The sequence below is a fragment of the Grammomys surdaster genome, unplaced genomic scaffold, assembly GCF_004785775.1.
Source record: "Grammomys surdaster isolate TR1022 unplaced genomic scaffold, NIH_TR_1.0 915, whole genome shotgun sequence".
Taxonomy (NCBI): Eukaryota; Metazoa; Chordata; class Mammalia; order Rodentia; family Muridae; genus Grammomys; species Grammomys surdaster.
The window spans coordinates 65028-81935 of record NW_021605334.1 but is presented as its reverse complement, the minus strand read 5'-3'; the positions used below and the strand labels follow the sequence as shown (position 1 = coordinate 81935).

Genomic DNA, 16908 nt, shown 5'->3' with positions numbered 1-16908 from the left:
GGTGGTAAGGAGCAGCTTACTGGCAACCTAACTCTTTGAATAGTTTACCTACCTATGTCATTCCTGCCATAGCCACAGTACAGTGAAGATTAGATGGCCATCTGTAGGAAGGAGGTCAGATTTGGGGACGGATTTTAGTAATATTTTACATTTAGGATTTTTATGGAACATTCACATCTCAAACTTCAAAATGTAGTGGATAATAATCATATAGCTCTAACATTGCCATAAGACAAAATTTATTTGGACATTAATGGATTTATGCAACTTTAATGTAATACAGCAAAGACTGGGTGTCAACAAAAGAAAGCAATGACAAGCTGCTGCAGGATCATCTCAAGGGCATTACTTGCTTTGGTGAGTTTACCATGATCCACACGCACCATGGCCTTCAGTCCTAGAAGTTTACAATCTGATCTTGCCTATGTCCTAGAGTCATCCAAATTCTGGAGGTGAAATCACAGTCATTACATCATAATACTGAAAGATATAAAAAGAGAAGGATATTCATTTACAATGAGAAATGCAAGTATACAGGTCAAATACAGGTGTTCAGAAGACAATATTTAGAAATTCCCTTCTAAGCAGGTGATGGAAGAAACAGATCATAGGACACTGATAATCTGAAAATGCTTGGTACCTAATGCATTTTGATGCAAGAAAAAAAGTCCTTTTGCATCAACTAGATCAGATGTTTCTGCCAGCCTAAGCGCAAGATTCTCCCAGAGATGATGGGGATGCATACTTCAGTGGCTCTTGCTTTTCTGTATATCCATCATCCATCACCTGGGCCCAGCGCTGCTTCATTGCCCTTGACTAACTCTTACATTCTTTAGAAAATTTATATTGAAATAACACAGCTAACAATCCTCTTGTCACCATGCTTTTACCATCCATCAATCTTCCCTCCATCTCCAGATGAAAATGTCAGTATCAATTACTTCTTTTCCATTACCTAAGGCTTTAACTATATGTTTCCATACATAGTGGTTACAATAAAAATATTTTACAGTTGAAGCTTAAAATATACATGAGATCATCCATTTATATACTTCTTTACTGATTTTTAAGTTCTAGATGCTTCTCTCTTTCCATGATGGCATCTCACTATCACTGTACAACTCAAGGCTAGACTCAAACTCATAATTGCCCTCCTGCCTCTGTTTCTCAAGTGCAGAGATTATTATGGGTGGGTGTGTACCACCATGCCCAGCTCTCTTAATGAGATTTCTCTATAAAAATCAGCTTGCTTCATTATTTTAGTTGTCTCATGATGCTATATCATATGACAATATTATATATTAAATTATTCCTCTATTGAATGGCATTATTACAACTTTTACTTATAAAAAACAATTAATTCAATTTATTCATATATAGGATTTTCATAAACTCCACAAATGAAACACAGGTCCGAATAAATACATGTAAACATGGTGATACTGTTAAAATGCTTCAAATATTTTGTGTATAGGGTATATGTGTGTGCACATGCATATGTATATGCATGCATTCATGTGAATGTACAGTCTTCATGGTGCACATGTGGCTGTCAGACAATAATCTCTGACTAATGGTTCTCACCTTCCACCTTGTCTGACACAGGTGCGGATGCCAGGCTAGCTGGCCCGCAAGCTTCCAAGGACTCTCCCGTTTCACCTCCCATCTTGCCGGAGGAGTGCTGGGATTACAGATGTGTAGGTTCACACCCAGTTTTACTTGGCTTATGGGGATTCGAACTCGGGGTGTCACACTCATGCAGCAAGAACTTTTCCCACTGAGCCATCTCTCAAGAATTTTGACTACTACAAACAGAATGAATCAAGTGAATTTGTAAACTTGGGATTTCCCTCCTATCTCTATTTCCCAAGTGATGGAATCGTGGGTGTGTACCACTATGCCTAGCTCACTTAATGAGCTTTCTTTACAGAAATGGACATATATCAATATTTCATTGGTCTCATAAATATTACTTTATATGACAATGTTAATTTATTTAATGATTCCATTGCTGAATGGCATTGAGTATTATACAGCTAGTACGGATTAGGAAAAGTTCCACAGTAGTTGATTCATGACAGAAATGAGTGGCTTCTCTTTGTATATTTTGTTTGATCTCAACAGATTTAATCACTGTTTAACTTCCAGTAATGAATGCACAGTCATTGTTTGTGGTTGACCACATACAATCTGTCTTCTATGACCTGCCTATTCTTTGACTACTTGTTTAATTCATCTTTTACTACTAAAAGAGAAGACTGTTGGATATGTTATTAGAAATAGTTAACGAATTAACCATAATACATGTTTGTGTGTATTAGTGCAACCAGAGTACACATCAATTCTCTCCAAGTTTGTTTATGATTTCTTTCTTTATATACAAGTTTGAAAGTTTTATAAAAATCATTTTAACATAAATATAGTAATAAAAGATAAAATATAAAACATATAAAGACAATATTGGAAGCTGGGTGTGATGGTGCAGGCATGCCTGTAATCTCATCATTTGGAAAGTAGAGACAGAATGATTAGGAGTTCAAAGCTAGCCTGGGCTAAATGAGACCCTTTGTCTTAAAAAAAAAATAAAAGGAGAAAGTTTAGCAATTTTTTCTAATAAGCCCCATTCCAATCTCTGTAGATTGACAGATATAGTCTAGAGTACATGCTCCACAATTTTTGTAACCACCATAAACAGATACATTAACAAATGTGGAAGATTTTCCATTTGCTATTAAAAATGAGTTTCCATATTAGACAGTATTATGCAATATTTTCATTACTTAGTATCTCCTATGTAGTACACATAGATTTTACATATGAGCTTTTGGATATGTGTATAATAGCATACCACAGGATTCTATAATTTAACCAATAACTCTCCAAATGAAGGGTTTTGAGTGTCTTTCCAATTGTTTTCAAAAATATCCAAATATATTCTCAGCCTATTGGATCATGTTGCAAACCACATTTCAAGTATCTCCCGAAGTATCTGCCAGGAAATGGATCCCAAACTCTGTTGATACTTAATTCCCTTATATAAAATGTCATTGTATTTCCATATAAATGACATGCATGCTTACATTCTCATATATAAATATCACAGATTACTTATAAAGCCTAAAGCAATATGAATGATATGTAAATAGTTGTTATATTGTTTAAGTTGTCATATAAAAGAAAAGTCTACAAGCAAACTGATCACAGATTCATTAATACAGTATAGGACAACCACAGTGACAAAGGAACATTGTGGATCCAGGATTGGGGCTAATAGAACCCACAGATTCAGAGCCTTTACTAGAAGGCCAATTGTGCTCTCTTAAAGTAGGTTTCATAATTCATTGTCTCCATGTTTTAGACAGACTTCAGACAGAACTAGTAGCTTATTCTTTCAATTTATAAAACATGCAATGGACATATTTGATAGTTATGTATCAGCACAATTATGAGGTTATATAAACAATTTTAAAATAATTTACCTTAAGCTCTTTAAACATCTAGTATTTCATGTTCAAAAACGAATTATAAGCAGAGTGTGGTGATACATGACTGGAATCCTAGCACTTGGGAGTTAAATGTAGGAGGATCAAGAGTCTGAAATCAACCTGGATACTGTAGTGAGTTCCAGGTATGCCTGGGCTCCACGGCAAGATGCTATTTAAAAGAAATTAGACTTAAAATCCCATAGGTAGCCTAGTCACACTAACCTGATGAACAGATTTAAATTGGCTTCCCAAATAGAATATTTTGCAATATGACACACTGGGTCTTGTACTTATGTTTTAGGAGGCTCTGGGGTACTATAAAGCCAACCCAAGGATTCACACAAGCTAGGCATATTTCCTATCAATGAACTATATGCTTGACCTATAGTGTACTATTTTATGCACTAATGTTTTAATATTTTATTTTGTTTTTTTCAAAAAGTCTATTCACTTGCAAAACAATAATGCCCAGAGAAACAATGCAGAAAACAAACAAAGAAAAAAAGAGGGGGTTAAGAAACATATTGTGGCCAATATACTAGTGAAAAACCTTTGTGCATACCAAATCAATGTCAACTTACATAGGCAACATGGACAAATCAGACATTCTTCAAGTACAAAAAGTATCAATGTACACAAAATAATATCTGGAGTGAAGGAAATAGAAAAGGGTACACCTTAATGTGCCTTTCAAAAGTAGGGCAAAACCCACAAAAGCATGCGAAGATCACATTCAATGATTTTTCAAAAGGAACATGCGGCATTGACAGGGGGCATTCCACTACCTGCTTGTCCATATCCCTGTACTACTTCCTGTCTTCTTATCTCTCAGAGTTCATGTTGTGCCCTTACAACTAGCAGAGATTAGGAGACGTTACACAGTCGGTGACAAACAGGAGTGACCCCGTCTGTGTGTTTGGTTTTGATCTCATCAGATTGAACTGTTGCTCTCATCCCAGTAAAGAATGCACAGAATGCTTCTTTCTCAATCCAAACAGTCCACAGAGTAGTGTGCAAAAGCACTGGGAGGGTGAATTTCAAATTTGTCCTGAAGCTCTGTGCATTCCCAGTATGGCCTACATTTCCAAGGAGGTACAAATGAAGACCAAGTGTTGGGCATATTGGAGAAAACACCAGCATTGTCCTTAATGCACTTCGTGTTATAGAGAAACCCATTACCTCCAAAGGCACTGACCTATAGCTGTCACCTCAGTGATTATAACAGAGGTGCGTGTCCTTGGTATGCACAGAGAAAGGAGTGATTGTCATTCGTCCTCTAGAGGAAATAGTGTCTAAAAGGCCTGGGCAGCAAATGATATTTGCCTTCTGCCAAATGCCAGACATTAGGCCTGATAGTGAACAAGGACAGCTAGGCTGAGCAGACTCAGGCCAAATCAGATCTCTCATCATGAGTCAGAGGGACCACCCAGAAAGAAGCCTGCATACTAGCCTGGCCCACAGGACCAGTAGGCACTCTAGAAGCCCTACAGCAACATAGGTAGCAGATGCAGGCCAAGCAATGGGGTTTAGCCAATGGCCAGTGACATAGGCACCAAGGCCACTGACACTGGTAGCCTTTGTGAAGATCTGCACTGTATCTAATCCTGAGCGCTACAGGCATGCTGGACCAAGTGGTTCCTTTCCTCACAGGAACACAAAGAGAGATTATGATAATGAGGCGATTATGCTTGGCAGTTCTTGCCCGTGGGAGTCTACCACCAAGTCTTCCTCTTCTTTCTCATAGTCCCAAGCAGTGGAACCAAGGTTCCTTCCCTTTTCTTGTGAAAAGCACAGGCCATGTGCCAGCCAGGAGACATATGCTGGCACTTACTCTTGGCTTTACACTGGTGGGTTTGCTCCAGCTCTTGTGCTTGACTGGCTCCACCTACATTTTCCTCTGGGTAGATATAGATTACAAATCATAGCTAAAAACTCTTTCCATGTCTGCCTATTGACGTGGCCCTGGAACCTTTCAAACCTCTAGAAAAGGCCAAGAAAGTAATTACTGAGCAAGGGGCTAAGAAAATAGGGACTAGAGGGCCAGAGGCCTTATAGGAATCCTGTTGAGGCAGCTGGTTGTCTTTCCCCTCCCTCTGGCCCTCAATTTCCCTTGGCTCTTGCCTTGGCTTTTACAAGAACAAAACATTTACAGTTAAAACACACACACACAATATATACATACACAGTTCACACACATAGTTCTTTCTGTCTCTTTCTTATACACACACACACACACACACACACACACACACACATCCAGCCATAGACCTGAAGTACCTAAAGAGAACAAAAAATTAGACTGAATTCTGCCTTTCTTATGTCATCAGCACAGTTTATTGGCCAGAGATCCTATGTCCCCAAGTCCAACTTCCAATTTGAGTGTACTTCAACAAATGAAAAACAATATTGTCTGGTTTTACCCTAGGTCCCTAAGCTACCTAGTCTCTGGTTCTTGGTCACCTAAGCAGTACTGGGTAAGGGTTCCATCTCACGGAGTGGTTCATTAGTCAAACCAGACGTTAACTGGTTACTGTCACAAGCTTTGTGCCATGATTGCACTACTGTATCTTGAAGCCAAAATAGACTGTAGATCAAAGGTTTTGGGGCTGGGTTGCTGTATACATTTCTCCTTTGGTAGCCTGCAGAGTACCTTTCCATACAAAAGATACTAGAACACAGGGTTGAAGGTTCTATGTAGGCACCAGCTAGACCTATCCATGTTCAATGAAATGTGTGGGTATTGTCTCCAGGAATGGGGCCTTACTGTCAGTTTGTGGAGAGCAACTTATTATCTTGGCAATGGCCTGGGTTGTTTATGAATTTCCAAAGGACCCTTCCTACTGGCCTTTAAAGAAAGTGATAAAATGACTCCAAGAGATGTTGTCCTATACTCATAGACCAGCGCTTGCTCAGCCATCATCAGAGAAGCTTCCACTTGAAGCAGATGGGAACAAATCCAGAGACTCACAGCCAGACATTTAACAGAGAGTGAGAGACCTTGGAACATACTGCTCTCAATAGAATGTCTCCATCAAATCCCACCTCTCAGAGTTCAGGGGACACTGCAGAAGAGGAGGCAGAGCAAGTGAACAAGCCAGAAGAGATGGAAGACACCAGGAGAACTAGGCCGTCTGAATCAACAGGAGCCAAGCTCACATGAATTCACAGAAACTGAAGCGGCAAGTTCAGGGCCTGCACAGGTCTGCACCAGGTCCTCGGCTTATATATTATGGCTTTAATTATTTTTAATGTTTTTATGGGGCGCCTGAGTGTGTGAACTAGTAGGATCTCTGATTCTCTTTGCCTTCTCTTGTGCTTTTTTCCTTCTGTTGATTTGTCCTGTCCAACTTTGATATGATAGCTTTTGTTCTCTCTTACTGTATTTTGTGTTTTCTTGTTATCTCTTAGAAGCCTGTTCTTTTCTAATCAGAAACAGAAAGGGAGTGGATCCTGGGAGTAGGGGAGGAACTGAGAGAGGTAGATGGAGGGGAGACTATAATCAGGATATATTGTATGAGAAAAGAATCTCTTTTCTATAAATGGGGGGTGGTGGTAAGAACAGCAAAGTTTTTGTTCACGCTACTGGTTTTCCCAATCAACCAGGTGGAATTTAGTGATACTGAGATTTCAGAGTGTGTCTACTATTTTGATACCTGACCTGTGCAAGCAAATACAAATACTGGGATCTAAAATAAAATTAATTACAAAGATGGAACAAATATTGGCTTCTTCAAGCAGAAGTTGGGGAATTAGGGTATACATGTGAACACAGCACTATTCTTAAAGTTTGCTTTGGTGGTGGTGGGGTTTGTTTGTTTGTTTGTTTTGGGGTTTGTTTGTTTTTGTTGTTTTAGCTTTTGTTGTTTTTTGAGCAGGATCTCACTATATAGCCCTGGCTAGCCTGGACCTCACTATGTAGACCAGTTTGGTCTTGAACTCACAGCAGCCCACCTGCCTCTACTTCCCAAGTGCTGGGATTAAAGGAGTGTGCCACCAAACTTGCCTTTCCTTAAAAGTTTGTAACGACTTTCTATTTCTTACTGATTTATCTGCAAACTATTTAGTAAAGAACACAAGTCTTCATAGTCATGTTTCACATCACTCGATAGGTTCATTCCGACATCCCAGGAAGTTACACGAATTGCATCTTTAGCTCTAATTATCCACACTCTCTAAAAGAACAGGCTATCTTGAGCTCTATACTTCTGGCCACAGCAGTTTCACTACTTAAAGTATTCTCCATTTTGGGGGAAGGGGTGATGGTTAAAATGAGAAATGAACTCTATATGTGAATACCTGGTCCCCAGTTGCTTGGTACTGTTAGGAAATATTATGGGCATGGTAGCACATGCCTGTAATCATAGCTATTTGGGAGGCTGGGGCAGGACTGGTGCTTGAGAGTTCAGGGCCAGACTTCTGAATTTCAGGAAATGCTATAGAGCCTTTATGAGGTAGAGCCTTTCTGGAGAAAGCAACTAACTAGGGGTGAACATTGAGGATTATTAATAGGCTTGCCCCACTTCCATCTAGCTCTCTCTGCTTCCTACGTGTCTGGATAAAATGTCATCAGCCAGCCTCCTGCTCCAGCTGCCTGCTGTCATACATTCCCCACCATTAGGGACTCTATTCTTTTGGAACCTTAAACCAAAATAAATCCTTCCTCTCTTCCTTCCATTGTTTTTGGTCATGGTATTTTATCACTGAAACAAAAAACGGATACATCCTTTTAAGGTTTCTCACCTTAATATTAAGACTACTTGTTATGATCCAGCACAAACATTGATCCACACAAAAGAATCCATCCTGGTACTTCTCATCTAGACCTCTTGCATTCTCTTACAACATTATGTGCCAATCCTACAGAACTTACAAAACCACCTTATGGCTTTAGTGTGTGAATTAGATATCTTAGTTTTTGCAGTATCAGCACCTGGTACAATGTCTGTAATATAACACATGTTCACTTTAATATATGTTTTTAAAACTACTTATGTTGGTTGAATGAAAGAATGAATGATCACACTGAGTTACAGTTAGCTGCTATAATGGAATGTGTGGAAATATATAAAGGAATGCACAGTATTGGGTTATAGTTAGCTGCTATAATGGAATGTGTGGAAAGCAGAATAACAGCTACATAAAGGAGTTTACATCATAATTCCCAGAACTGGTGACTATCAATTTACAAGGTAAAAGAACTCTGCAGACGTAATTTGGTTATGAATTTCAAGACAGAAGAATTTCCTCTGGATTCATTGGCTGGCATACTCTGACTGGATGTATATTTAAACACAGAAGCCCTTTTCCTCTGAGTCAGAGAGAGGGTGGATGAGAATAAGAAATGGAGAAATTTTAAGGGTGAGAGGGATTCAACCTGCAGTTGGCTTTGGAGACACTGAAAGAGGATCATGAATGAAAAGATTATAAGTGCTGGGAACACCCATAGCAGATATCCACCATGAAAACGGGGATCTTACTCTTACCTTTGTAAGGAACTCAATTGTGCCAACAACTAAGCAGAAAACAACTTCTTTTCTAGAGCCTCTGGAAAGGAATGCATCTGGCCAGCATTTTGAGTAATCAGATGGCACTTACACCAGACTTCTGATCTACAGCAATATAATATAATGAAGTTGTTTTGAGCCCTAAATTCATAATAAATTAAGAAATGCAAGAAAATATAATATATAGCAAAAAAGGAGTGGGCAAGGCATAATGGCACATGGCTTTAATCTCAGAACTCATGAAGCAGAGGCAGGTGGATAGCTATGAGTTTCAGATCAGCCTTGTGTACAAAGGGAGTTCCAAGCCAGTCAAGGCTATGTAGCAAAAAAATTGGTACATTGACACACATGCAAGCCAAATACCCATACACACAACATAAAATAAAAAGAAATGTTTACCACAAAAAAAGAAAAGAAAGACCAACCTCCATGAAAAATGTGTTAAAGAGACTGTGCATAGGCTGCTTAAAAAAGACAAACAAAAACAAAACCAAAAAACAACTCCTGACAGCCAGCCAATCTAAATAGACAATTTGAAGCAGGAAAACATGAGGGAAGAATAAATATGAGCACTCCTTTTTAATACTGTCTGCTTCTGCAAAGAGGCAACCAAGAGGAAGTATAGGGTATTAATTATAAGCTATAATTCTATGTGTGTCCCAAAGGCTAAAATTACATATTGAAAAAATAAGAAAAAAGTATCTGCCTAGCTATCCAGGAAATTACCAAAAGCATCAAGATCCTTGTGATAAAACTACCATCTGACACGTCTTCATGAAATGTGATAGGAAAGCTAGAGCATCAACTATGTACTCTTCTGGCTAAAACTGCCTAAGTTATTCATGGTAGAATGAACGAGTCAGACAAACCCAGATTGTGGATATATATAGGACAACTTATCTGGACACAAGAATGCCCATGGCATGAAAAATTAAAATCAGGATACAGAAAAGTGTTATTTTAGAGGTTAGAGGACCAAAGATTTATGATAAGTAAATGTAACACATGATGATAGAAACAAATGAAAGCAACAAAGGGCATTGTGAAGAAAACGTGAAGAAAGCTTGATGTGTAAGATATTTTACATAGCAATACTACAGTAATTCCTATGCCCTTGTTCTTCATATTAGCAAAAGTGTATATGTATGTGTGAATGTATGTATATATGTATATGCATATATTATATATTCAGTAAATAGAGACTTTATAGGTAAATTACAAACAACAGATTGTATATGAAAGATTTTAAACATATAAAAAGGAAAAAAGTATTTAGACAGTTAATCCTTACTACTAAATATAAATCTTATTGGGAAATTCAGAAACAAATCACTGCATTCACAGTTTTGGCAGAATGTTTTCTAAAAAATACAACAAACAAAATAGAATGTAGGTAGGATGGGCAAACGGCTCAGGAGGTAAGGGCTATAACCATCAAACCTCACAAAGAGGTGAGTTTGATTCTCAGGACCCACCAGGTAGAAAGCATATTCCTTAACACTGTGCACAAGTCACTACAAATAAACAATAGCACACATGCCCACACACATATGCACATACCCCTACCACAGACATAGACACAAAGAATAAACAAGTAAAATGTCATATAAAATATTGAATGGGGCCAGTCATGGTGGTGTATACCTTTACTCTCAGCATGCCAGCCTGGTCTACATAGTGAGTTCCAGGCTACCCAGGGCTACATAGAGAGACCGTGTCTCAATAAAAAGGTGACTAGATTAAAGAACTGAAAAATAAATTCAATTTCCACAATGTGGACCTGTTGTATCTGTATTAATAGCAAATAAAATAGGTTTTAATAAAAGATTTAAGAAAGGGGTCCCAAATGATAAAAGGTGTATCCTATACTTTACTGTGGATATAGAAGATTTATATAACAAGGCAATACATTTAACAGATATTTATAGACCCTTATATAGAACAGTTGGAATACACAAACCCTTTACAAACACACAAAACATAGTAGTGATTATGTTCTCTAAGGCATAAGGCAAATTTCAACAACTATGAAACAATGTTTGCACTCTGAACTTAAATGTGAAATAACAAAAGATTAAAAAAATCCATAGTTCCACACCTCAGTTTGTAAATACGGTCTCCCAGTGGCACAGTCAAATAGAGAAATGGTCAATGGGGTAGAAAATATAAGATGAGCCTGAAAGTAAGGAAGAAAAGAAATGTTAACATAAGTCTAATTATCTGTCGAAGAATGGTGAGCACGCCAAAGGATGGAGAAGACACACTGAATAAAATAATTATGACAGCAAAAGGCTATTATTAATAAAATAACACAAAAACTTAGGTGTCTAAATATAAGACATGGAGAAAAGCCTTCTCTTCAAGTAGAATATAAACTAGTGAATTCAGTAAAAAAGATGGGGCTTGAAGCATTCTTTTGTAGTCACAGTAAAAACATTTAGCCAAGAATAATGAACAGATGCAAAAAAAAAAATACTAGAAGATAGTATGATGAGAAACAGAAAAGTTATAGTCTCCAAGTATTCATGGCAAAATGATTGGGTTAATCTAACAGAAACCCAACAACTTAGCTAAGAAATCAATGTTGACATGACATCTGTATCACGAGCAAGCTCCGAATATGATTCTGAAAGAAACACTTAACGTGACTTCTGTGGTCTTCCTGCCAATGTACATCATCAAAACGTCAAAATGGGGAAATAACACACACACCTAAATCGAGGAGCCCCCTACAAAATATTTGTCTTTTATTTTGAAAAATTGTCAATGTCAACAAAGACAAAGAAGATTAAAGAAATTGAAGAAACTTCCTGATCAACAACTGGAAAGACACAAACAAAACCTAAGTGTAATACGTCATCCTGGATTGCAACTTCAACCAAGAAAACAGGTAATGTATGAGAAAGTATTTAGTCCAAGTAAACACAGTGAAGAAGTAAGCAAAGCAGAAATACAGCTGCAAATTCCTTCTAGGTGGCAAAACGAAAGAAAATGGTAGAACATATGTGGCAAGCCATGTTAATAAATGTGGATAAAGGGTAACTATACTATCCTCATAGTTTAACCAAGGACTTCAATTGACCAATAAACATCCTAACCATGATTTTTTCACTTAAGGAAAGAAAAAAGCTTTTGTCTTGTTTTGTTTGTAGATAAGCTGTCGTTATGTAGCCCAGGGTGGCCTGACTCATTATGTAAACTAGACTGTCTCAAACTCATGGAGTTTGACCTATGAGTAACACCCGTCTCTGCCTCCTGGATACTGGAATTAAAGGTATGCACCACCCTCCCTGGCAAGAAAAGTTTTATATTATCAAACTCTATTGAGATGCACAGCAACTATATACATTTCTTTTTTGTTACAAGAAGGATTAAAAAGCTAGGCAGCTGTGGTGCCTTGTTCCCAGTACCCAGGAGGCAGAAGTAGGCAATCTCTATGAGTTCAAGGCTAGCCTGGTCTACAGAGCAAATCTAGGACAACCAGGGCACACAAGGAAACACTGTCTCGAAAAACCAAAATAAAATAATAATAATAATAAAAGGACTAAAAAATACTTTAAAGTAGAGAAAAAAATTTTAATTATAATTTGGCTAATGGTTTCATGTTTAAAAGAATGCATAAATAACTGTTAAACTTAAAAAATAAAAATAAAATGTCATGGTCTGGGGCTAGAGAGATGAGTCAGAAGTTAAGAGTGCTTCTTGCTCTTGCAGAGGATGGGGCTCTGTTCCCAGCACCCACATGGCAACTCACAGCCATCTGTAACTCCAGTTCCAGGGAATGTGATGCTCTTTTCTGACATCCATAGGTACCAGGCATACACATGGTACATATATATATACATATAGACAAAATACCCATACATATAAAATGCCCAAATTTAAAAAATCATTAGACACATTATAAAAATGTAATTATTGAAATATAATAACAAAATAATATATACAAACCTGTGAAATCCTTACCAACTGTAGAGAATAATTTGTAGTTTTAACTTTTCACTTTAGAAAAGAAATACTAATCAGCTAGAGCCCAATTCACTAAATTAGAAAAAGAACAAACAAGAAGAAACTAGAAGAAAAAGAAATACAGATAAAATGACTAAGAGAGAAGAAAGCAGGGCTGGAGAGATGGTTCAGAAAATAAAAAGTAAACTGCTTGCTATGCAAGCCCATAGACCTAAATTCTATCTCTAGCACCTAAATAAAAGCTGGACATGGCCTCCAGTGCTGGGGAAGGCTGATCACTTGGGCTGGCTGACCAGGCAGCCCATCTTGATCAGGTGGCAGTAACACCTCTTGTCTCAAAACAAAATAGCATCAACAACAAAAACTTGACCAAACAAAAGACAGAAAGTACATGAGTCCTAAAGACTAATATTTGCCATGTCCTCCCACCCCTAAAGAATGTGGAAGCCTTGTTAAAAATCAAAATAAGGAAATTCATTAAAAATTACTGTAATTTGTCATCACATTGTTATAGGAATGAGGAAAATATACTTATGCAAGTAGATACAGACAAATTAGTTCGTGAAAACAAAACAAAAAATTCCATACCCATTCACAAAACTAGGAATACAACATAATTTCTAGCTAGACAGTGGCTTTAATCCCAGCACTCGGGAAGCAGAGGCAGTCGATGTCTGAGTTCAAGGCCAGCTTGGTCTATAGAGTGAGTTCCAGGACAGCCAGGGCTACATAGAGAAACCCTGTCTCAAAAAAAGAAAAAAAAACAACTAATTTTCTTGGACAAACTAAAAAATACACATTAGAAAAGAAGGCAGAGCCATTATAATATATAATTTAAGAACAGCTTATTACTAGAGAAAATAAAATAATTCAGAAAGGATACTTGTTATAAAATTGGTATAAAGGTACCCATCATTTTCCCCTTAACTAGCAACAATTAAAAAATGGCGTTTAAAAAGACTCACTTTTCAGTAAGAATAGAAACTATAAAGTAATCAGTCAGCAGTACATTTACTAAGCTGTTTTATAGATTTACACTTTTATTTTTAGTGCATATGGTTTCATATACTTTAGAAAATGTTTCAATTTATCCTTACCACTAGCTTTTGGGGGTTTGTCCAATTATTTTGAACATGCCATTATCAACTCCTTTTCCTCCTTTACGGGCATTTTTATTAAAAAAAAAAAAACAGATTACCTTTAGCATCACAACTTCCAGGTGCAGGACACCAGCAAAAGCAGGATAGCATTGGAAAGAATCTTCATGGTCTTCAGTGGGTGAACTATTTTACAAACGCACCAAGGAAACGGAGCCATACTGCAATCCCTCACAAACTGGAAAACAGGAAAAGAAGGTGAAGTCCTTTCTTCTGTCACTTATCTGTCTCATTTTCCCCTAGCCTTTTCAGTTCCATATGTCCCTTTCAGTTCCCAACTCAATGACGCATTCCTATTAAATAACTGGGTACACAGAATTAGGGAGTCTGTTCTGCACAGCAGCTAAGAGCATCAATTCTGGAACCAAGCATTTTCTTTTTTAATCAAAACACAACATGGCCACTTAAGTGTCTCATAACTTGTGGCAACTTATAGGCCTATACAAACATCCTTTAGTGGGGTTGTAATTAAACACAAGCATGCGAAATCCTTTAGAAAAAGATGGCACACACACACAAATTCAACAAGTATCCGCCATTACAATTGTGTATGCTTTAAATCACCGGGGAGAAATTACGTAGCTCCTAAACACTTCTTACCCTGAATAGTCCCCTTTGTTTTCTAGGTGAGCATTTCTTTCCCTATGGCCTGTTAAATTACCATTTTTCCTTTGAATAGAGGTAAAAATGAGGGAAGGATGGGCCTATTGGAATGACAATCCACTTTTAGGTGAAATGGGACTCCATTTTTTTTTATGCTTTAGCAAAACAAACCTGATACCCAGAACATGCACAGTTGCCAATGTTATTCAGTGACTAGCTCAAATATCTATTTTACTCCTGCTATGCTCTGGTCATCTGTCCCCCACACCTCCCTGTACAAGGCCTAACCAAAGCAAGGACCCCATAAAGATTTATGGTATGAGATGAAGAAGGAATTGTGAGCCTTGAGTCAAACTTGTTTGTTTGTTTTCTTTTTAACATAAACCTCATTCAAATAGGCTATTAGTTTCATGAAAATAAGAATTAGAGTCTTAAAACACAAATAGTACTTATTTGGAAATCTCCTATGCTACTCATTTATCAAGAATAAACTGCGTACTCCTTAGCAAAACAGTCAAGGCCTACAGCCCTGTATCACACTTCTCTCAGACTTAGAATTACAGCCACGCTGCCCCAGAACAATCTTGCCCTCTGCCTTTCATTCTGGAAACACTAGGCCTAAAATGTATCCCAACACATATGGTAGATGTCATTCATTCTTTAAGGCCCACCCCAAAATTCCTTCTTCCTCTTTGATGGCTCTTGATGACTAACAGGCATCCTTGCTCCATCAAGAGCCATCTCCAACCTCCATGATTCCTGAATACCTTGAACAAGCACATTTTTATGGTAGTTGGGTTTGATCATCATATTATAACTTCCTTTTACTTACTAAATCCCATCTTACACAGGAAAAAAAAAACCTAGTTCTCAAAGCTCACTTTATAATCTCCTCTGGGTACAGGCATTAGGCCTTCAGTCCATCCTTACTCTTGGTCTTCAGCTAAGCATTTTTAAATGGAAAAAAATTTCAATATACACAAAAATAGAGAGAAGAGTATAGTAAATCCCCAGCCAGTTTTAATTTATCAGCCAGTGAACATTCTTTTAGTATCTCCCTACACTTTGGCCTGTCACAAAAATCAAAATACTGCAGTTTTTAAAAATTACAAATAACTCATGTAAAATATCTTAATTACTCAATGCAGTCAAATACCCATTCCATCCAAGCATACTTAAAAAAAAGAAAAAGAAAAAGGAAGGCTTTTCAACGCCTGTATGATGTTTCTCTTCTTCTTGAATTTGTGGAAAGAACAAGAAAATGGGGAAAAGCTGAGAAAAGGCATAATTAAGTTTCAGAGAGCCTGATTGTCCCAGATGAGAAAGAAAGAATCTGACCTGATTTCGGCTGGGAAAAAAATCTATTTCACTACTTCTCCGGAGGAGGAGGGTGCGACTTGAGTCCAGCAGATGCAGGAGGAGGCGCCGAGGGGAGAGTGGTACTACCACCACTGGGAGTCCCTTCAGGATAATCCCACCGAGGAGCCAGGACACAGCGCTTTTTTGGAGGCTTCGGTTCCCGCGTATTTCCTGGTGGGAGCGTGGATCTCCCGGAGGCACAAGGTTGGTCCCCCATAGGTATGACCAGACCAGAGCGTTAATTTTCTCCGGTGGGCCCTGGCAAGGCCGAGATCTGAGATGGCGGATCCCCTCCAGGCACGGCTGGCTTCCTCCTGGTTTCGCTGTTACCGTATTTCCTGTATCCTGAGACGTATATCCCTTCTCCGCCTCCTCACCGCTCCATTCCCCAGCCCATTTTAACCTTTCCACGAGAATGGAATGCAAAAAAGTGCATATTTACTAAAATGCTTTTCCACAGCACATCTCTCCAACAGTTTAATTAGCTGTATGCGAGTTTTATACAGTTTAATTTAAAAAATACTAATTTGCCTGTAACTTGCCAACTGGGCACGTGTTAATGAATGGCTGCGTGGGATGGACGCGGGGGTGCTGTAACCAAAGAAATTACGCGTTTTACACTGCAGTGGCTTACGCACATCACTGAGCCATGAAAGGGGTACAATCATCTAAGAAGCTGTGTACAAGTACATTGACTTATTGATTACAGTGTTAAAATTGAAAGCCGAGTGTGGAAAATGATGCACAATAAATTTATCATGTGTCATACAAACCAAGATCTCTGTTTACTTCATATTTTAAAAATTTTGTCATCTTCGAAAACTCACTGTA

The 16908-nt window shown here is 38.0% G+C and overlaps 1 protein-coding gene and 1 long non-coding RNA gene across 2 annotated transcripts; both read right to left on the bottom strand.

Annotated features, from left to right (window-relative positions):
- Positions 1-254: 254 nt before the first annotated feature.
- Nbdy (negative regulator of P-body association) lies at positions 255-16318 on the bottom strand. The gene is made up of 3 exons (XM_028782867.1): positions 16057-16318; positions 14157-14293; positions 255-480 (listed from the first exon to the last, which is right to left on the bottom strand). The coding sequence occupies exon 1, from the start codon at positions 16292-16294 to the stop codon at positions 16088-16090; it is 207 nt and encodes a 68-aa protein (XP_028638700.1). The 5' UTR covers positions 16295-16318; the 3' UTR covers positions 255-480; positions 14157-14293; positions 16057-16087.
- LOC114634209 lies at positions 255-16438 on the bottom strand. Its single transcript, XR_003713291.1, has 4 exons — positions 16057-16438; positions 14157-14293; positions 11088-11165; positions 255-480 (listed from the first exon to the last, which is right to left on the bottom strand). It is a non-coding gene; the product is annotated as an uncharacterized LOC114634209 (long non-coding RNA).
- Positions 16439-16908: the final 470 nt, after the last annotated feature.

Excerpts from the sequence above, each read along its gene's own strand:
- Nbdy (XM_028782867.1), bottom strand. The coding sequence starts at position 16,294 with ATGGGGGACCAACCTTGTGCCTCCGGGAGATCCACGCTCCCACCAGGA.